Source organism: Rhizopus delemar, genomic scaffold (genome assembly GCF_000149305.1).
Source record: "Rhizopus delemar RA 99-880 supercont3.13 genomic scaffold, whole genome shotgun sequence".
Lineage (NCBI taxonomy): Eukaryota > Fungi > Mucoromycota > Mucoromycetes > Mucorales > Rhizopodaceae > Rhizopus > Rhizopus delemar.
Genome location: NW_027137839.1, coordinates 729,959 through 751,189, shown reverse-complemented (window position 1 = coordinate 751,189; position 21,231 = coordinate 729,959). Strand labels below are relative to the sequence as shown.

Genomic DNA, 21,231 nt, shown 5'->3' with positions numbered 1-21,231 from the left:
TACAGACTAAAACTCTACCTTAACAATAAAGAAAAAAAAAAAAAAAAAAAAAAACGGTCAACAATAGAAATTATAAAATCCTTTTTCTCTCGCCCACTGAAACAAAAAAGAAAAAAAGAGGAGACAATAAATCTGTATTTTTACTTCATTTAGAATAGTAATGGAAAGGAGAGGTTACAGTAAATTTTATAAAAACAAATTTCTTTTCAGTCTCCACCCTCTGTAATTTAAAATAAAAACTTTTTTATAAGTGATGTTCTTCTTTTACTTTTTAAATTATAAGTTAGCATCCGATTTCTCCTAAAGGAGTACATTACATAATAAATGAATAATATGGATCCTGCTAATGATAAGTTTGCTTCACTAAACTATCGTTATATGGATGATAGCGTGTACGACCGTCATCAATCACCAGCGTTGGAGCTTGAGACTACTTACAATGATAAAAATTGGCAATATTCACGAAACAGAGAAGATATATTCAGTGTAGCAGCCGATTTAAAAGAACTGGATTATTCTGAAGAAGAAAAAGCACTGGTGAGAAAAATTGATTTCTTGATTTTACCCATCATTTGTACTCTCGATTTCTTACAAGTAAATACACATTCAACTGTATCTGATTTAAATTCTAAACATTTCAAGTATAGTTCTTTGATAAATCAACCATCAACTACGCTGCTTTAATGACCTTTAAACAAGATTTAAATCTTGTTGGCTCACAATTTAGTTTACTTGGATCCATTTTTTACTTGGGTTATTTTCTTTTCCAAGTAAAGTAGAGGCAATGGCTAACAACTACACGATTGTTAACCTATCTACATAGTTACCCAACAATTATCTTTTACAACGTGTTCCTGTCGGAAAATATATTGGCATTCTTGTTGTTCTTTGGGGCGTCGTTTTACTTTGCACAGCGTTTGGAACAAACTTTTCTCAAGTGGCCGCCATGCGTTTCTTGCTTGGATTTTTTGAAGCAGGCATTTATCCTTCTTTGACACTGTTGATCAGTACATTTTACAGACGATCTGAACAAGTCGTCAGACTCGGCGCTTTCTGGATTTGTAACGGACTTGCTTTGTTCATTGGTGGTATTGTCGCTTATGGTATCGGACATTTAACAAATGTTGGTGGGTTGAAATCATGGCAATGGTAAGAGACATAGAGTCGTACAAATAACCTTATATCCAACCCTCATATCGTTTAGGCTTATGATCATTCTTGGTGGGGTGACTATTTTGATGGGCATCTTCTCATTCTTCTTTTTAATTGATTCACCCAAATCATCCGCATTAGGACTTAATGCTGAACAAGAATTGTTGGTTGAAGAAAGAACAAAAGATAATGCAACTGTTCGTACAACTGAAATCAAAAAGGAACAAATTTGGGAAGCTCTCAAGGAAGTTCGATTCTGGTGTTTTTGTTTTTCGTGTTTATTAATCAATCTTCAAAATGGTGCCATGACTATTTATAATGGACAGATTACTGCAAGCTTTGGTTTTAATGTAAAATATCAATGTGTTCATCAGATCATCATCCAAACTCACCTTTAATTTGTTAGCAATTGCAATCTACTTTATTAACCGCAGGTGCTGGTGGTTCCACTATTCTTTTCATTCTTATTGGCATCTTTTGTGTACGACGATTTCAACAAACAATCTATACAGCTTGCGGCCTAACCGCCCTCAACATCATCGGCTTGATCTTATTGCTCGTCATTCCAGTCACCAAAGCAAAACTACTTGGGTTCTACATGGCCTGGTCCTATGTGAGTGTCTATGTGTTACTGATCACTTGCATCTCAAATAATGTGACTGGTTACACGAAAAAGATCTTTTACAATGGTGTACTCATGCTCTTCTATACTATCGGTAACTTTGTGGGCCCTCTCATGATGGTTAACCCTCCTTATATTGAAGGTATGTTGGGTTATCTTGTAGCCAACTGCGTGGTCGTCGTACTCTTTTTAGTGGCTCGTTGGAGAATGGCGGTTGTGAACCGTAGAAGATTATTATTGATGGGACATACTTCAAATACAACTGTGGTTGACTCTTGTACATATGTTCAAGAAGACATTAGTGATGAACAAGACCAGTCTTTTATTTACATTTTATAATCATTATTATTGTTATTATTTCTATACATAAAAAAATTAGTAATTTCTCTTTCTATTTTGATTCATGGCATATTCTTTGTTTTTCAATTGCTCTACAATTCCAATCAAGATAAACACCCTATTCGTTTATTTACAAACAGGCACAAGACGCGCCATCGGATTGACACATTTCTTAGTCACCCCTTTATATTTACGCTCACTGAGCTTATGGTTCCTCTTTGCTTGTTTGCGATCTCATTAAGGACAACAGATAAAGTAGCTTTATATAATAGAAGGTGATTGAAAGTGTTCATAAAATGCTTTCAAGTCTTTAATATACTTTAATATCACCACTTTGAATAGAGAGCTTGTACTGATTCATTAGAAAGAATAAAAAATTAATGAATAATTGCCATAATCCTAAGTCTTTGTCGATTGCATTACTATTGAAAGTTGATACAATATTAAATATAAATACGTGTGTACAGACAAGATAATTCATTCTTTAAAATTGTATTGATCTGATGGTACCCTTATTATTTTTATTTAAAAACATGCTACTCAATAAGAATAAGTTTCTTTTATATTAAATAAACTACAATCGCTCTGTTTCATCTTTTGCAAATGTGAAAAAGGAAGCAGTAAGCTACAGACAAAATACAGAACTACGCTGACCAATGGTCATGTGAGAGTATCATGCATTTAAATAAAGACTTGACAGCCGAAGAAATTTCAATTCTAGTCAATACTTTATTAACAAAAAAAAAAAGCTCGGTTAAAAGGGAGAAATTATCTTGGCAGCAGACAAGTAGTTCTTCAAGGAACGTCTCTAGAGTGAAGATTTTTTTAAAAATATGTTGTTCACTTCTAACACATAGAAACCGCACACAAAATCAAGGCATACATGCAATGAGCAGCAAGACATGTCTTCAAATAACAACACAACATGCACAGTGAGAATAAAGAAACTGAACAATGATCACAATAATGACGCAAACCAAGCTTTTTAGGTGGTACCATCGGAGTTTTCATTTCATTTTTTTCTTCGAAAAAAAAAAAGACAAGGTCAAAGTTGCGTTTCTTTTTTCAATTTTTACAACTTTTTTGATAAGAATGGGTGTCTTTGACGAAATTAAATCTAAAAACTTTTCTCTTTATGGACAGTGGTAAGTAAGTAGGATTATAGGTGAATATTGACTAAAGAGGTTTGTTTACAATGATTTAGGCTCGGTATTGTTTCTATAATTTGTAAGTATTTTTTTTTTTTCCTGAGCAAAAGTAAACAGTGCAATTTTTATTTATTTGAAACAGTATTGATTGCTTTGGGTATTGTGGGCTTTATGCAACATGTTGTATTTAGTATTGTTGGATGGTAAGTTTTTTTTTTTTTTTATAAAAAAGGCGCGAGCAGAATAAACTAATACAGTAAAAAAAAGGGTGATTGCATTCATTTTAGTCGGTATCGAAGTTCCATTATGTTTAAAGGTAAGACTGAGGACTAAAGAAAGAATGGTGTATTAAATTATTATCTGTTAGCTTTGTCCAACAAGTCCTAAGTTGTAAGTGGAAATTATAAAGATAGATAAAAGATGATTAATAGGTTTGTAGCGACTCGTTTATTGCTTATTTTGAAAACTGTTATTTCCGTGCTTTAATATATTTAGCGTAAGTTTATGAGGCATTAAAGCAGCTTTATAAATAATAATGTCAACAATAGATTTGCTGTGGTCATGTTCCTTTCTAATCTATTAAACGTCGGTCCATTAATTGCTACTGGTGTTTCTCTTTTACTGGCTGCTATTTGCTACGGTAACACACGCTTATTTTAATATAAAATGCATGAATTAATCTATTTCAAAGGTATCGCTGCCTTTAGTGGACAAGCATTTGCTAGTTCAAGGTAATAGATAAAGAAAATGAGTCATGTTATACTCACCTGTTTATAGAATGTTTGGAGGAACTGGTGTTGATAATGTTGTATAAATAAGGAAAATAACAAAATAATAAATAACCATATTCTGCAAGTTAGAACACAACATATTCTTATATAAACAAAAAAGCCTTTTTTCTTTCTTTCTTTCTTTTTTTCTTTATAAAAATGGAGAAATTGAAAGAAGTACAGTCATAAAACACATTATTGTCTGATAACTAACATTAACAAAAGAAATTAAACTTGCTTCGAGCTGAAGCTGAAACTGCTACTACTCTTGGTGATGATTTTGCAAATAAAATTAAACAACTCGAAGAAGAAAATATTCAAAAGGGACATGAGATTACTTCTTTTAAAGTAAAAAATGAACGCTTAGAAACTAGATTGAAGAGAATCGAGGATGAACTAATTCTAGTAAACTTAAAGTAAATGACAAAGAGAGAAATGAAAGGGAAGTGCTGAGCATTTAAATTAGATCTCAAGAATCAAATAAAAAATCTGAGGATTTAGAAAAGCATGTTATTGATCTTGAACAAGAATTAGAAAATGCCGAAAAAAAAAATGATGAATTAAAGGAAATGAATAAGTCGATTAAAGAAGAGCTTGAAGAGTTTGTTCGTCAGTTGGAGGTTGCTTAATCTGGGATTGAATTTACGTGTGAACGAATGGTGTTCAGAGTTAATGGTATGATGGTCTCCATAAAAAATAAAAAAACACTGCTTTCATTACCAACTTGCGAGGTTATTTTGTAAAATGAAGCCTTTTTCTGTGCATTGCTACTTTATTTTTTGATACATGCTCAATTAGTATATAGATACAATTAGTTTGAATATTTGAAAGATTATGTTGAGATTTAGAGTGGTATTGATTGTTCATCTTGGAAGAAAAAAAAAAGATGAAAAAAGTGCAATTGGATTAGTGTAAGGCCGTAGATGGATCAATGAAAGAACTGCAAACTGTGTCTGAAAGGATCGCAAAACAAAAACCAACATAAAAGCAAGCTGGTCATTAAATTACCCTCAATTCATTTTCTTAAACCGCAAATTGGCACTAGAGATATAATAAAGCATATGCAACCCTCCATTACCGGATTCCTTTTTTTTTTTGAAACAATAGTAAAAAAAAAAACTTTCTAGTTTTTACTAGAGAGAGGCATGTACTTCTTTAGCATTTGGATATGACGTCAATTTCAAGATAATTGAATTACCATTTTAACAATTTCGCTTTTTTTATTTTTTTACTTTTTTATTTTTATGTTTTTTGCTTAATTTACAATCATGGAAAACACACAACAAAAACCAGGATGTAGTAAAAATGCATTACAAGATGAATCTTCTGAATCAACAGATGTTGAACCACCTTTTTTGATTAGAACAAAGACGAAAGAAGAAAAGGACGAGATGAGGCAAAGATATAAAGAACAACAGCATAACAAACATAAAAAGGGACCTTACAGTATCTTAGGAAAGATTTACTCAAGGTTTTCAACTTCATATTTATTAGAGAATAAATCAGCTACTGCAAGAGATCATTTAGCCAATGAACGTACCTTTTTAGCTTGGCTAAGGACTTCATTATCACTAATCACTGTTGGTGTGGGTAAGTGATTAAACAGGGTTACATGTATTTGATATTTATATCATAATATATAGCCATCACACAATTATATCATTTATCGCCTCAATCTAATGATCAAACAAAGGCTGGCAAATCAATAGGTGCAACCTTTGTTGTATTTAGTATCGTTTTCCTTTATTTTGCTAATGCTAGATACTTTCACACACAGATTGCCTTAACTAAGGGGCAATTTCCTGCAAGTAGAGGGGCAGTGCTTTTTGGATCTGCTTGTATATTAGCCGTATTAATTGCCATGTTTATCGTTATTTTATTAGGTCTAAATTAAATTACATATAAAACACTTTCTTTTAATCCATTACTGACATAAAGTCTGTATTCTATAAGTAATTACACTGTACAATATTATTTATATTTATTATGATTCTTTAACTTGTACAAGCTTCAAGCTTTACTTTCTTTTTTATAGACATTTCATAGATTTGATAATTGCACCATCTTTCTATCTCGTTTCATCCTCCAACAAAAAATAAAAGAATACTTTCAAAATTTGAAAGCCACAGCTAAACAATTAATGCTTAGTAGCAAAGAATCGCATTTAGCTTTTTACCCGATTGTTTTCATCTTTGCCATCTCATATTATACAACTATACTACAAAGTAATATTGATATACCGAATTTGATTACATTGAGCTTTGATGGTGTATGCCAAGTATATGGGCTTGACAATTAAATTGAGGCAACATAAGAGATATTTTATAGACGGAGTTGAACCATAATGCATGTCGTTGTGTTCCTGATTTGAAATGGACCTTTCGAGATCTCTTCTAACCAGTCGTGTCACACAAATCGAGATATAAGGAATCTATCAACATGGAGTTACTTTACTTTATACGGTCTACTAACTTGAGGGTAAAACAATTTGCAAACTATTTTTATATTCTTTTTTTTCTTTCTTATTTTATATACAATATTCTTCTTACTTTTCTTTTTAATTTATATTATACTAAGAGGATCAAAACACAAAGCATGAAATACCTTAAGCTGGTCATATTTATCTTTATACAACTCTCATCTATTTATGCAGAGGGACGAAAATACTCAACTGCACACTATTTCCAAAATGGCACCATTTATATCCTAGGCGGCACAAACAGCGCAAATAATTCCGATTTTGCCTCACCCTTACTCACCTTACAATTCAATAGTACAGATCTCTCAATTCATTCTACAGAAACAACCAATAATCATTTTATACCCTCTGTTGGACATACCTCTCATTTACTATCATCTAACCATTCGATCACTTCCTTTTTTGGCTTACATCCACCACACTACAAAAATCACACGAATAACAACGGTCCTTCCCCAAGGTTTAGACATACCTCAATTGCAATAAACCGTCAGATCTATTTCATTGGCGGTCTATCCGCAACCACGCATCAGCCAGTCTCTGATCCGATCTGGACATATTCATTGTCAAATCAGACATGGGTCCAGGTTCCTTGCTCAGATGTTGCGATGGCAGGACACGTCACTTTTTTATATCAACAATGGATCATTTCTTGTTTTAGCAGCAGTAGCAGTTGCTGGTGGCATGATATGCTTACCTCTCAGTCAACTCTTGTAGCAAAGAACCATTCTACAGTATGGCCTGACGCTCGTAAGGACGCGACTATAACCCAGATAGACGATCGAAGGTATATTGTATTTGGTGGCGAAAATCAAGGAGAAGTCTTGCAGGATCTGTGGCAGCTTGATTTGGATACGCCATTTATAATGACATGGACACAATTGAAATCAAATGGTCGACCTAGGTCTGGACACGTAGGAATCTTGATTGATGATTTGATCCTGTACTATGGTGGACAAGAAAGTGCTTTATCAATGGCAAGCGAGCCTCTGTACTGGAATATAACCAGTCAAAATTGGATTAATACAGATAAAAGAGTTATTTTACATAGATCCCAAGCCGATTTGAGCAGCAGTGGAAGCCTTGGTGGTGCAGCCATAGGAGGCATCGTCGCGGGCATCATCGTCGCAGTGGCTATCGCGATTGGATTCTTTTTATATAAAAGACGCAAAACACAAAAGCAAGACATTCAGGCCAACTCAAGAGCTGCAAGAACCATGAGGGAACTGGCTCTAGATGAAAAGATACAAATGACGAATTCCATGGTATTCGATACCAAACCATTCCTTAGTCTACCTGAGCTGGCAGTAACGAATCCAATGAATGTTCGAATTAGTGCCATCTCGCTTGGAACTCAATTTAAATTCTCCACCGAGGATTATTATACCAAACACCCAACACTCAAAGAAGAAGAAGAAGAGTTTCATACAGTCAACATTTCCGATGCTTCACAACAGCAAAAAGGGTTAAAAAGATTGACACTTAATTTATTTTCAAATCACTCATCAAGTAATACTATACCCAAAGATCAATCAGGAAACCTTTTCATCAACACAACATAAGTCGCAGAAGGCGGCAGACAGAGCTTCTTTAGGCGCTAAATCGGTTGCTTCAGTACAATGGGTTGGATTTAATGATGGAATGGATTATAAAGGAAGACAGTGGCGTGATAGTTCAAGTTCTTCACTTCATTTAGCAGTCAAGAACGCTCAACGCGCTAGTTCTTATTATAGTAGTGAGAGTAATCAATCTACACCAAGGACTCCTATGTTTCCTCATCATCTTCGTGATTCAGTTGTTATCAATTATCCTCAAGAAAGCAACCCTAAAAAAGCAATAGACAACCACTTTGTTAATGTATAGAACAGGCTGACCCCTTAAAAGTTAATAATGATAATAAAATATTCAGCGAGGCTAATATAAAGAATACCCTTTTTTAATTAACGGATATACTCAAGTTTATTACTCAAATAATGTTTTTGAATAGCTATTAGGTAAGCCCATTTATGAAAATAGCCTGTAAGAATACATAACAAAGCGCGAAATAAACATGGCTTGATCACATGCAATAACAAGGGCAGCATTCAATAAAAAGAAGCAGCAAATGAATTAAATCTCCTTATTTAATTACCGTAAACCTTATGAAGGATTAACAACAGTGCTCGGTTAGTAACTGCCTATTTTTCTTTGCTTTGTATTTTGTCAAATCGAATGCTATTTTTAAAATGTTCTCATGTAAGCAAATAAATCAATAATTATAATATTTTATTACTTAATGAGTTATTTATGCTGTGTTTAGCATTTATCGCTCTCAAATCACTTGATTCTGCTGAAACCATTTCTGTTTACAGAAATCCCTTGCATGAATGATGTTTTTTCTGTAAGGAGAACGTTGAGCTTTTTCAGCCAATCAAGAGCTTATATTAATTTAAAAGGGGAACACAAATGAAAGCAGTTGTGTTTTTTTTTTTTTTTTTTCTTTACAGAAAAACCTGAAACAAGGGTTAATGAGCAGTAATAGGTATAACGCAATCAACAGTCCCTTACAAAGAACTGAGACCAGATACTACTCAGTTGTAGAAATTACAAACTCACTTGAACGATATGGTTCCAGTCAACTTGACCAAGATATCTTTGGAATTACAGTCATTCGGTCAACAAAGGACCAGCAAATGTGTAAGTAGAATCTGTTATTTACGCACAGGTTAACATGTATTAAACTACTTGAAGTATTTGTTAGAAAAGTGATATTGATAACTACAGGGCAATTTCTACTGGTATCTTTTATAACGTTTTTTACTGCACGTATCTATCCACTGTTTCAATGGCTTAGGGATAGGTATAAGCAAAGAATATATCATTTTTGTATCCTAAAATGCATTTTAGTACTTATTCTTGGTGGATAACTTCATTACCAGTTGCTATAGTGGCAGTAATTATGTTATGGCAATTGAAGACGCAGCACAAACAATTAAGTATTGCAAGTAGAATAACCATGTTGTCATTATTTACTGTATCAATGGCTATAGTAGCCTCAAATACCAGTAAGCATATTATAAGTTCCCCTTATCTATACCTGACAATTCAAATAGTATCAAAGCTAATATACGTAGAAGGTACTTTGGTGATGATGATGTCTATTTCAGGTTTATGCTGCTTACTGCTGTATACATTACAAAAGAAGTTTCCCTTCTCAGGCGCACTTCCATTGTAAGTGTAAAAATTTATTAAGCAAAAAAGATGTTAATTTATTTGCAGTGTTTGTAGTTTAGGCGCCATTTGCTTGAGTTCGCTTTGGTTAAGGTGGATTTATGAAATGGATCCATTAGAAATTGTCACTCCCATTGCAGTAGCGAGTTTAGTGTGTATTTACATTGTAGTTGAAATTTATTTTGTGATGATCGATTTGTATTTAGAAGATTATATACTTGCAAATGTATACCTATTTGTGGATATTGCATACCCCATTCGATTTATACACCATTTTTGTGAATTAACTGATAATACAAATACATTTCCAGAGATTTTGTATCCTGGGGATGTTTAAATAGAAGAATACACATTTACCCCTTAACTCTACTGCATAAGAAAAGTGTGTAATTTAAAGACCGACGTTGATCTAGAGTGATCTTTGCATAATGAACATGACATATTTAATATCCTGTATTTTCAAAGAAGCTTTAACCATACGGTAGTTTTTATTTTACTACTTCTTAAACTACAAATTCACTAAATCTTAAGTCTGCTTCTTCGTTTAACCATTCTATCCATCTCTTTAAGAATCCACCGTCATTTCGGACAGGAGCTGACCCACCACCTTTGTTTCCTAATAATGTTTCTGAATCACATATTACACACAAATGCCTCTTGGCTCGTGTCATAGCCACTATATGACAAAATATAAATATGATATTATTTCTTTCCTAGTTTACTTTCATTTACCGTTGAGTCTTCTTTTTTCTGCTAAAAAGCCTACTTCACCTATATCATTTGACCGAACAAGAGATAAGAGAATGGCCTCTTTTTCACGTCCTTGGAAGCCATCCACCGTGCCTACTTCAATCCCTGGCCAATTTTCTCTAATCTCTCTTCGTAGTTTTGAGACCTGAAAAGCATAGGGAGTAATGACACCAATTTGATCTTGCTGGAGTCCATCGTTTAACAGTGTCTTGATATGGCGTACTGCAAGCTCAACTTCTAACTCATTTGCCTTACTTTGCTCTTCCTGTGCATCATCTGTGACTTCATGTGAGAGTCCAGTATCACTTGTGTCAATAATGACTAATGGCATATCTGTATTTTCTGTACTTTCCACATCTGGTAGGTCGGCCAAGACATGTTCTGCTACACTAGCATCTGCAATCAACTTATTTTCATACAACTCTTTAGAGCTAAATTCCATAATCTTTTGATGCATACGATACTGAACCATAAGCATTCTCTTGATTTTATTATTGTACATACTCAACAGGCGATCAAACAATGTCGTGGTAAGATCTGTATCCGTAGGCAATCCTTTTCTTTTCAAAATCATCTTTTTTCCAATTTTAACTGGTGATTTGACTGTGGGTGGTAATTGTAAATGGTCTCCTGCCTAAGACACAATAGCTAAATATCCCATTATATTTTACAATATTTTTACTTACAAGAATTGCTTTTTTCGCCTTCAAGAGTGCGATCCAACATTCTGCTTCTAAAGCCTGGGTGGCTTCATCAATAATAACCACATCAAACTCTCGATTCATCATATTCCTGCTAGCAGCACTTTTTGATCATGGCATGAGCTTAAAACACTATGCTAAATATAACAAGGGACTTACCCATTTAAAGTAGATATGGTTACTTGAGCGTTTGTCAATACTTCCTCTATGACTCGCCTTTCTCTTACTCTAAAGTCCTTTCGCAAATCCTTCATAAGGCCATACATGGCTCTTCTTTCTGTTCTATTTTTCGACTTTCCAATCTTTGCCAAGGTATCATCCATCTCTTTTCGAATATCAGACACAATCCTACCAGAATCACAGGTACGTGTGATTATATCTAATGTGTGGTCTACCACAGTCGGTAAAACTCGAGCAGGGTGTCCAACGCGTACAACTTGAAGTCGGTGTTGAGCAAGTCTTTCTACCAAATTATCTAATTTTTTTAAATGGTTATATTGCATCAAAATCTCACTTTTTTTTTTTTTATTTTTTTAATACCAACAGATATATTGGATGGACCACAAACTAGAACTTTTTGCTTTTGGTTGATTGCCAAATGTCTAATGATTTCAACTAACGTATAGGTTTTACCGGTCTGTATACAAAAATTAAGTAGATGCAAAAATGTATTTATAGTAATGATCTTACTCCAGGAGGCCCATGAATCAATGCAATTTCGGGAGAGCCAAGAGCAAACCTTACTGCCTCTTTTTGTGAATCATTTAGTGTCTCATCAAAAAATTCGATATCACTCATCCTTTCAGGTGTAGATAGATCGGATTGACCCAATAATACATTAATAAGATTGGAACCACCTTCTTCACATCTCTTTTGAAGTGCTTCTAAACCTTTTAGCATTCTATCCAACAGTTATCAAAGCGATGTGTTAATATATCGTCTGTTATAAACATATGCGTCCTTCCTCCTTTTACCTTTCATAGGTTATACTATTTGCTAGTTTTACACTAAATCATATATTATTCTTTTAGAAAAAAGAATTATGAGCAAACAAAGTGCGAAGCAACTTACACTTGACAGCGTTCCTGAATCTCGGCTGGTAATTCGTCGTCTACTTCCTGAGAAAGGGCTACAGTCATTCTTGACTCTGTCACTCGAGCAACTACACCTGACCATTTGCCAACATCCTTTACAGGCTTGTCCTTCTTGTATACGTCTATACCAACAATATCACCTGTTGATATTTTGTGAGCAGGAAATATGGGTGGTAAAATATTTGGATTGGCAAGCTCAAGGTCAATCAAACTACATTTTTGCTTTTTCAGTACGAAAAAAGGAATATGTTGCGTTTGTATGCGCCATTATATTGTCTTTTTTTTTTTACCTTTTTCCTCCTAAACCAGTCCTCATTCCTTAATGTTTTGAGAAAATGTCAACATGCAATCCCAATATATAATCTTTCCTACCTGTTACTTTTAAACCTACAAGAGCAATGCCTCGGCGTTGTAGCTGAATTGGTGCATAAGAAGATAAAAGTTTCACAGTTTCTTCTACATCCACTTTTCTCTCTGTTTCTACTAGTTCTATTTGGTGAGCAATGAATTCTTCCATAGAGCGTCTTCCAGAAGAGAAAAAAAGAGCATCTATGCGTGTCGCATAAACTAGCTTGCGGCTCAAAAAAGCTGACATTGAAGTGGCTTGTTTATATTTATCTACACGTTATTGGAAACTATTTCTTTTTATTTTCTTAATAAATATACATACACACGCAATGACTGAACAAACCACAAGAAGTGCATGGCCGGATCCACCTAATTATTATAAAAGATATACAGACGAAAACCTGAGATTACTGAAGGAAGCTAAAGAAACTCAGGAATTTCCTATGGATCCTATCACGTCGCCTTCAATTCCCGAATTTTATATCCAATCTCTTGAACCTCCAGCAGCACCAACTTCAGAATATACAGTATTTGACCAGAAGTGGCAGGTAATGACGACGAATTCGAGCTTTAATGTGACAAATCCGGAGGGAGAAAGAATATAACCAGTTTTTACAAGTAGATTGAAGATCAGTTACCAACATTAAATGAACTTGGAGTAAAGCAATTATTTAAAGATGGGGAAATAGGTTTGAATACTGAAATAAATACAACGAGATAAAAAAACTAAAAAGCATAACTAATGTCAATATAGATCGTGTACAGGAATTGAAGAGGTTAAATAGAATTTTAATTACGCAATTTTTACAGCTATTAGATACCTTGGTAAAAGATCCAGAGGAGGTAAAATATGGATAATTTTAAATACTCATAATAGAAAATTAAAGATTTGATAGTTTGGTAAATACATAGAGAATATCAGTACTACATTTATCAACATGCATCATATTTTAAATGCTTATCGTCCGCACCAAGCAAGAGAAACTTTGAGATTACTTATGGAAGATCAAATTGCAAAGAAACGCCAGCAAACTCAAGAGATAAGAGAGTAAGAGCAATCCTATTCTTTAAACTTGTAATTAACCAAAAAAAAAAAAAAAATAGAAAAATTAAGGAAACATTAAACACTCTCCAAGCTATTGAGCATGAATAAATGTGTAAATAAAACATCAAATTTTAAAAACCAGATAAAAAGTTACTTTTTTTTGTCCTCTCTTTTCTTAACGATCAAAATGATTATTATAACCAAAGATCTTTTTCAACCAGCTACCGCCAAAATTTCCTTTAAGGATCTCAAAAAGATCGGTCAATCACCTGGTAGTTGGGTAGAAGTTTATTCCGAACAAGGAAAGGTGAAGAGTAAAAAGAAAAAAATCTTGTAGATCTTAAATCTAAATCACATGTATACAAAAAAAAGCTTTATTATTGTAGTCTTTGGCCAGCCAAAATTCCAGATAACCACATTTTTGCAGATAGTTTTATTTCAATAAATTTGAGTACTAAGCAAGGTATATTTCAAAAGATCAAATCGTGTTTGCAAGCTTTGTTCATATTCTTTCCTTTTGTTAGTACCTCGAATTGTGCCTATCCATAAACCTTCAACCGCAATAAAAGTATCACTGAGAACTGAATTAAGTAAATTAACTGAAGAAGAACAGCTATCCTATTTTGGATTCATTTTTGATAAAGCTCCTGAACGCCAAAAGATTTCGGTATGACACTGTATATTGAAGAAAGCTCTTTTGTTTTTAACTCGTTTGTTTCTTGATGGAAAAGTATATTAAGAATCTATTAGATGGTCTTGTTATCAAAGCAGGTTGCACACTATCAAGAGCGTCTACACCCAAGATATCCATATATGTCGAGTCTATATACCCAGATAACATACATGTCATCATGTCAAAAGCCACTTGTATTACTTTAACGGACAAGGCAGACGAATCAGTGTCAAGGCTTGAAAATTCATTTGGACAAATGTCTATTGAATCACCTGAAAAAATCATGTCAACTAGCAGTAGCTTGCAAAAGGCATATGATGCTCTCTTTGAGGTTGTTTGTTATCCTTTCCTTTATAAGGACTGGATTGAGACATTGGGTATTGAATGTCCTAAAGGCATTTTGCTCTATGGTCCACCTGGTGTGGGTAAAACCTTCCTCGTGTCATCTATGGCAAAGCGTTGTCATGCCAAGATGTTTGTCATACAGGGCCCTGAAGTATATGGCCCTTTTCTAGGTGAGAGTGAAGAGAGATTACGTACAAAATTTCTTGAGGCACAAAATTATTCAGCCAAGGAGAATGTACCTGTTATTTTATTTATAGATGAAATAGTATGTATCATAATACTCGCTTTTTTTTAACTAATCGAGCCTATATTTAGGATGCACTCACACCAAAACGCGATAATTCTCAATCTCATGAAAATAGATTGGTAGCTCAATTATTAACACTCATGGATGGCATAAAATCAAGAGGTAGACTTGTTATTGTTGGCGCTACAAATAGACCAAATTCCATTGATCCTGCGCTTCGTCGTCCTGGAAGGTAGAATATAAGCTTTATAAAAGAAAAAAGCTCAAGATTAACTTGCTTTTTCTTCAGATTTGATCGAGAAATATCTATGGAACCACCTTCAGCAGAAGATAGATATTCTCTGTTTGAATCACAAATCAAAAGCATGCCATTAGATAAGAACTTTGATTTGAGTAAGATTGCTAAACAAAGGAATGAATCAAATTTATCATCTTACTATATATATTTTTACAAAAGGAACACTTGCAAACATGACAAATGGATATGTGGCTGCCGATATCAATGCTACCTGTAGAGAGGCAGCTATGCTTGCGGTTCAAAGAGCTAGTAAAAATTTGCAAGAGTAATATATTTGCATAACCTTCATTTTTTTTTTTCGTCTTTTGCTAAAGCATCTTTTGGTAGGGAGGTTCTTGTCAACATGAATGACTTTGTGTCTGCATGTGCTTCTGTCGGCCCATCTATGCAAAGAGGTTTCCAAGTTCAAGTAGAAAAAATGAATTGGGACGATGTAGGTGGTCTAAAGGAAGTGAAAAAGGTAAACTTACAAACTTACTTCTCGTATGCCAATAATCATATTTCTTTATTTTAGAAACTAAAGCAGGCTATTGAATGGCCGCTCCTATATAAAGAATCATTTGCAAGATTAGGATTGAAAGCGCCAAGAGGCATCCTTCTTTATGGACCACCTGGTTGTAGTAAAACTAGTCTAGTTAAGGTAACTATAAAAAAAGCCGTAGTATTAAATTACTTACGTTTAACGAAAAAGGTTATTGCTGCGTCTACTAACATTGCATTTCTATCCATCAACGGTGCTCAATTATATTCACCTTTTGTAGGTGACTCTGAAAAAGTTGGTAAACTATCTTGATTCGTATTGTTAGAAGTTTATTTTGTATTTTGACTGGCTTTTTATAGTTCGAACAACTTTTCAAAAGGCTCGTTCATCTGCACCAGCCATCATATTTCTTGATGAAACAGAGGCTATTGTAGGCAAAAGAAATATGGGTAATGGGGGTTCAAGTGGTGACAGTGTTCAGGAAAGAGTATTATCCACCCTTTTGAACGAAATGGATGGTGTTGAAAGTGCTGATTCGGTTTTAGTTGTCGTATGCTCAGCATTGGATTCTGTATAATGTTTTACTGATATAATATCTTTAGGGTGCCACAAACAGACCAGACATGCTAGACGCTGCATTGATGAGACCTGGTCGATTTGATCAAATTATTTATGTCCCTCCTCCAGATGAAGAAGCTAGACTTGAGATTCTTAAAATACATACAAAAAATATGCCATTAGGCCCAGATGTTGATTTAATATATATTTCCAAACAGGTAAACTAAAAAGAAAAATGGACAGATATTGATATACTCTATTAGACTGAATATTATACTGGTGCTGATTTACAAAATGTTTGTCGTGAGGCAGCTATGGAAGCCTTAAGAGGACAAAAAGAAGCTGTGAATGTGGTAAGTGCTTTATAAAACAATAATTTTTTATTTGATTAGTAATTTTATCGCTAATTGTTTATAGAATATGATTCATTTTAATTCTTCCTTGTCTACTATTCCTCCTTCTCTCAATGAAGAATTAATAGAAGAATACAGTAGAAACCCACACTTGTCAGAATAATAGTAAATAAAGAAGAACCACAGATTTATAAAACTTTGTACAGTAACGTAATATTTATTTTTGAGGGAACAAAGGTTTTAATCCTTTTTTGTCTTATTCTTCTTTTTCTTTTTTTGAGGCTCATTACTGATTTCTTCTATTACTAGTTCACTTGCAATATCGTCTGTAGGCATTTGCTTATGTTTTCTTTTAGAAGCCTTTTTTGCGATTTCATTCATTGCTTCATCAACAATTGTTTCGGTATTTTTTGGAAGGGGATTTTTGCGGTTTCTTTTAGAAGTCTTTTTCTTTTCATCATTTACTTCTTCTTCAATAATCTTTGGTGAAGGCTGTTTGCGGTTTTTCTTTTGGGATTTATTTATAGCGATATCACTTGCCTCTTCAGTAACAGCCGGCTCAACGTCTGCTGGAGCTAATTGCTTACGTTTTCTTTTAGGAGTCTTTTTTGTCATAGATTTGTCTTCTACATCATTCATAATTAATTCTGTCTTTATGCTTCGCCTGCTTCTTCTAGTTGCAGATGATTCTGCAATAATTTTAGACTGTTCTACTTCAATTTCATCTTGCGCAGCTTCTTGTTCTTCCTCTGATAAATCACCATCCTCTTCCTTCAATTTTTTATCAGCAACAGCCTTTTTGTTACTTTTTCGACCTTTGGTTTGAGTCGTTTCAATACCTTTACTAGGTATGTAAGACTCTTCATTAACAGGTTGTAAATCATAAAGCTTATATAACTCAAGTACAGCTTGCTCTATAAGTGTACAATGTGTAAGGCTACAAAAAAAGTCTATGTAAGATTTGTACCTTTATCCTTTGCTTCAATCATCAAGTCAACATCGTCTGTAGTAGGTGGAAGGTTCTAAAAAGATATTTAGGTTGGTTGCTAGTAAAGCATATACAGTTAATACCTTAACCCTATTCACAAATAACAATAAGCAACTTTTTTGGTTTGAAAAGGAATCCTAAATTTTGTTTACCTGTCACTATGAGCCCTCAATTCCATGATTGTTTTTGCTCCTCTTCTAGACTCAGAATAGTGTTGCTGTTAGACAAATTAGTTTTGCGAGTTTTCCGAGTAACGTTTTTACTCACCTTTGGTTTTATTCCTTTATCCGTCCATATTTTATTGATAGTTGGTAATAAGCTTACAAGATCTGTTACAGTGCCAGGATTGATGCTATCAACTGTTTAAGTATTTTTTTTTAAATTGTGCCTGTAACTTACTAATGATGATGCCTAAAGTGATAGAAAGGTGATTAGATTATAAATTACATAAAAAAATATAAATATTTACCAGTCCAAAACAAGAGGAATACTCAGCTTTTGACATACAGGAAGCAGATCAGAGACAGAATATCCAAGTTCATCATTTTCCAGAACCTAAAAACAAAATATTTATTATTTAATTTTACTGCAAACTTCTCCTAGTTACCAATCGTCTCTTGACATTCTCTGGAAGATTTACATACTCTTGTTCAAATCTCTATAAACGTGTAAGAAAAATAATAGTTTATGAATATGTAAATTTACAGCTATAGCAGCTTCCTTATCACCTAATATAAATGAGTTGTAAATATTCTCAGAGATAATTATAATTTTTACTTGAGCACTTTACCGTAAACGCCTCCCATATGTCTTTTTAATATCAAAATAAGTTTAGTAAACAAAAGAGTTTTTATACCTCTTTTTCTTACATGATCATAATAGAATCTTTGTCCAGTCCCATTAAATCCATCATTTTTGCGTGGTCTAATAAATAGATTAAAACAACACATATAGCCTATTTAATAATATTTTACGCTTTAATTCTCGAATAGTATTCACTATCACTTTAGGTGTAAGCGACACTAACTGGTTAAATTGTCCTGGGTGGGTTGTCTAAAACATACATTGTAAATAACTTTGCTTGTTTCTATCTATACAAATTTACCAATCTGTGATTGTACTTTCTAGCTAATGCACCAACCTCGGCAAGTGCATCTTTAGCAAAATCAATATCATAACTTTATTATAAAGTTGAGTAAGCAAGACAAATATCTGCTTGATATTTTCTTACCCTGCTTTCTCATGAGTAGCAAATGGAAATATATCACTCGATATTCTCATGAATTTAATATTATTTTCTATAACAAAAATTTTATTCATCGTCAGCCTGTATTCATGTAAGTAAAAAATGACTTTTACCTTCATTCCATTGAATCAATTTCTTCAAGTCAGCAATATTCTACTAAATATAAGCATGACAAAATCAATCACGTTCTTTTTCTTTTAACCTGTAGTGATAGCTCTTGAAGATATTCAACCCCTTTTGATAATGCATTACCTAATAAGGTACATTCAGTATAGTGCAAAAAACAATATATATAGCGTTTTGCTTTACTCAAGCGACATGTTCTTGAACAAAATACACTAGGTTTTTCTTTTCTAAGAACGGTATTCAAGCAACTAGATAATAAATTTAATAAATCAAGTGAGATGTACAACGCATATATGAGCATACGCATAACCTAATCTTCCTTTAAACTCTCTTGGATTTTTATGAACATAACGACTGACATCCACTGCTCTATTTTGTGTCGTCGTCTGTACTTCAGTTGTCACAGTTGTAATTTCCTGTTTTAGGATCATTGATAATTTTAAATTAACAGCTGTTGCAGTTTTGACAGGTGTTATGTTTATTCTACTAATAAGTGGTAGAAATGATCTATTGTATCTGAAAATTGTAACAAATTATAAAGAAAATGAAGTTGTACTATTTTTGTTTTTATCTGTAAGAATTGAATTAAATATCCCTCCTCATCGACTATTTGTTTCATTCGATTCGATTTTGAACCAATTGATTTTTAAAAGACAGGGGATGGGCTTTATTTTTTTGTAATGCAGCTAAATACCTTAGCACAGTTTCGTTAGTGATAGAATCATAAAAACGTAGATGTTTAATCATTATTTTTGTTTGTTGTAAAAGAGTTTTGAAAAAGATAGAATATCATCAGCACTTGTAATTGTACTTGTATAAGTGTATTAGTAAAGTAGCTTTACATCATCACATTTGACTTACGTTATTTTATCTAATGGATACTCTTTCTTTAATAGATTAGCCAAAACTTTGCCCGGCCCAAAACATAAAAATTCATCCACATCTTGACCTTTACAATAATTAATACTGCGTTCCCATTGTACAGTCGCCATGATCTGCTGGACTAGTAATTGTGGAATTTCTTCTGCATTTGCGTACTATATATACACATGAGTAAAAATTAGAAGATGGATTTTCATACATATAAAACTTACTGGTTTGGCTGTGACATTGGATACTACATCAACACATGGTTTTTTTATTTCAACCTTTTTTATTGCTTCTTCCATTACATCGGCAGCAGGCCTCATTAAAGGACAATGGAAAGGCGCACTAAAATAATTAACAATAAATCTTGTTTAAGTGTATTTAGTACAACTTACGATACAGGAAGATCTACAGCACGAGCAGCAAAGCGTCTCTGTTGAAGTGTACGAGAAGCTTGATCAACACCTTTTGTTGTTCCACTAATAACTACTTGAAATGACTATAGCATCTTTTAATGAGTATGCCCTTTTCTTGCTTGATTTCTAAGCCCTACACTATTGATATTTGCTACTTGTACTAATTCACCAGGGGGTAACTCTGTCTGTATTTCTTCTAATGCTTTCTCTAACTCGATTAACTTGTCTTTTCTAACAACAAGTGCAGACATAGCTGTATTTCCCTGCTTATCGGCTACTGCACGCGTCATGGCTTCGCCTCTTAATCGAACAAGTTGAACTGCATCGGTCAAAGACATAGATTTAGTAGCCACTAAAGCAGTATATTCACCAAGTGAATGCCCCAAAACTTGGTTACAAGCTTTAGCAATGTCAAACCCAAATTCTATTTCTAAAACACTCAACATGGCTAAGGAGGTTGTCAAAATGGCTGGCTGCGCATTTTCAGTAAGCTTCAATTTTTCCTAAAATTAAAATGTTATGGGTATATAATTACGCACATAATGTTGTTTTTTGTTCTAACCTGTTTTCCTTCGAAAATAAGCGCGCTTAACCCATATTTGAGAGCTTCGTCTGCTTCGTCAAAAACTAATTTTGCTGATCTGGGATAAAGGTTATAGAGATCCTTCCCCATTCCAACATATTGTGAGCCTTGCCCTAGAAAAAATGTTGACATATGACATGATTCGCTTATGTTTTCTCATACCAGGAAAAAGGATAGCTCTATGTGCACGCTCAATGCCTGCTGTACTCTAATAAATAAACGCTTAGAAAAGAACGTCGCTTTTATATGGCAAAATACCATCCAAGTACGGCGTCCAAGGGTTTTTGAAGCATTTCGCCAAGTAAACATGGTGTGAAAAGAAAAAAGAATAAAAAATAGTAATTTAAATGTGTGAGAAAGGCATATGTGTTACACAAAGAGTTACTGTTTTG

At 33.7% G+C, this 21,231-nt stretch overlaps 10 protein-coding genes across 10 annotated transcripts; 8 read left to right on the top strand and 2 right to left on the bottom strand.

Moving 5' to 3' along the window:
* Positions 1–333: 333 nt before the first annotated feature.
* Positions 334–2,113, top strand: RO3G_14152 (uncharacterized protein; the record flags this gene model as incomplete). Its single annotated transcript, XM_067668736.1, has 5 exons — positions 334–594; positions 648–770; positions 824–1,149; positions 1,205–1,502; positions 1,559–2,113. The coding sequence occupies 5 exons, from the start codon at positions 334–336 to the stop codon at positions 2,111–2,113; spliced, it is 1,563 nt and encodes a 520-aa protein (XP_067524837.1).
* A 1,092-nt stretch (positions 2,114–3,205) lies between these two features.
* Positions 3,206–4,660, top strand: RO3G_14151 (uncharacterized protein; the record flags this gene model as incomplete). Its single annotated transcript, XM_067668735.1, has 10 exons — positions 3,206–3,258; positions 3,318–3,340; positions 3,404–3,464; positions 3,529–3,577; positions 3,629–3,651; positions 3,810–3,901; positions 3,953–3,992; positions 4,039–4,069; positions 4,257–4,447; positions 4,498–4,660. 10 exons carry the CDS (start codon positions 3,206–3,208, stop codon positions 4,658–4,660), a joined length of 726 nt encoding a protein of 241 aa, XP_067524836.1.
* A 639-nt stretch (positions 4,661–5,299) lies between these two features.
* Positions 5,300–6,077, top strand: RO3G_14150 (uncharacterized protein; the record flags this gene model as incomplete). Its single annotated transcript, XM_067668734.1, has 3 exons — positions 5,300–5,621; positions 5,675–5,869; positions 6,067–6,077. 3 exons carry the CDS (start codon positions 5,300–5,302, stop codon positions 6,075–6,077), a joined length of 528 nt encoding a protein of 175 aa, XP_067524835.1.
* A 1,299-nt stretch (positions 6,078–7,376) lies between these two features.
* On the top strand, positions 7,377–8,373 carry RO3G_14149 (uncharacterized protein; the record flags this gene model as incomplete). Its single annotated transcript, XM_067668733.1, has 2 exons — positions 7,377–8,019; positions 8,207–8,373. The coding sequence occupies 2 exons, from the start codon at positions 7,377–7,379 to the stop codon at positions 8,371–8,373; spliced, it is 810 nt and encodes a 269-aa protein (XP_067524834.1).
* A 741-nt stretch (positions 8,374–9,114) lies between these two features.
* RO3G_14148 (uncharacterized protein) lies at positions 9,115–9,825 on the top strand (the record flags this gene model as incomplete). The annotated part of the gene is made up of 4 exons (XM_067668732.1): positions 9,115–9,186; positions 9,397–9,494; positions 9,603–9,720; positions 9,778–9,825. The coding sequence occupies 4 exons, from the start codon at positions 9,115–9,117 to the stop codon at positions 9,823–9,825; spliced, it is 336 nt and encodes a 111-aa protein (XP_067524833.1).
* A 398-nt stretch (positions 9,826–10,223) lies between these two features.
* RO3G_14147 (uncharacterized protein) lies at positions 10,224–12,581 on the bottom strand (the record flags this gene model as incomplete). Its single annotated transcript, XM_067668731.1, has 8 exons — positions 10,224–10,396; positions 10,453–11,104; positions 11,157–11,274; positions 11,331–11,646; positions 11,712–11,808; positions 11,862–12,072; positions 12,243–12,476; positions 12,556–12,581. 8 exons carry the CDS (start codon positions 12,579–12,581, stop codon positions 10,224–10,226), a joined length of 1,827 nt encoding a protein of 608 aa, XP_067524832.1.
* A 361-nt stretch (positions 12,582–12,942) lies between these two features.
* RO3G_14146 (uncharacterized protein) lies at positions 12,943–13,665 on the top strand (the record flags this gene model as incomplete). The annotated part of the gene is made up of 4 exons (XM_067668730.1): positions 12,943–13,161; positions 13,236–13,271; positions 13,424–13,456; positions 13,510–13,665. The coding sequence occupies 4 exons, from the start codon at positions 12,943–12,945 to the stop codon at positions 13,663–13,665; spliced, it is 444 nt and encodes a 147-aa protein (XP_067524831.1).
* Positions 13,666–13,845: 180 nt separating this feature from the next.
* RO3G_14145 (uncharacterized protein) lies at positions 13,846–14,103 on the top strand (the record flags this gene model as incomplete). Its single annotated transcript, XM_067668729.1, has 2 exons — positions 13,846–13,972; positions 14,045–14,103. The coding sequence occupies 2 exons, from the start codon at positions 13,846–13,848 to the stop codon at positions 14,101–14,103; spliced, it is 186 nt and encodes a 61-aa protein (XP_067524830.1).
* Positions 14,104–14,509: 406 nt separating this feature from the next.
* On the top strand, positions 14,510–16,776 carry RO3G_14144 (uncharacterized protein; the record flags this gene model as incomplete). The annotated part of the gene is made up of 10 exons (XM_067668728.1): positions 14,510–14,827; positions 14,992–15,155; positions 15,213–15,316; positions 15,381–15,486; positions 15,549–15,681; positions 15,736–16,000; positions 16,062–16,252; positions 16,305–16,478; positions 16,524–16,613; positions 16,678–16,776. The coding sequence occupies 10 exons, from the start codon at positions 14,510–14,512 to the stop codon at positions 16,774–16,776; spliced, it is 1,644 nt and encodes a 547-aa protein (XP_067524829.1).
* Positions 16,777–16,853: 77 nt separating this feature from the next.
* On the bottom strand, positions 16,854–21,148 carry RO3G_14143 (uncharacterized protein; the record flags this gene model as incomplete). The annotated part of the gene is made up of 25 exons (XM_067668727.1): positions 16,854–17,527; positions 17,581–17,635; positions 17,685–17,691; positions 17,754–17,818; positions 17,869–17,953; positions 18,001–18,012; positions 18,071–18,156; positions 18,209–18,259; positions 18,307–18,329; positions 18,379–18,411; positions 18,458–18,556; positions 18,629–18,654; positions 18,723–18,779; positions 18,833–18,899; positions 18,961–19,000; positions 19,050–19,099; positions 19,157–19,221; positions 19,277–19,456; positions 19,835–20,010; positions 20,068–20,185; positions 20,236–20,339; positions 20,418–20,759; positions 20,819–20,952; positions 21,002–21,047; positions 21,098–21,148. 25 exons carry the CDS (start codon positions 21,146–21,148, stop codon positions 16,854–16,856), a joined length of 2,646 nt encoding a protein of 881 aa, XP_067524828.1.
* Positions 21,149–21,231: the final 83 nt, after the last annotated feature.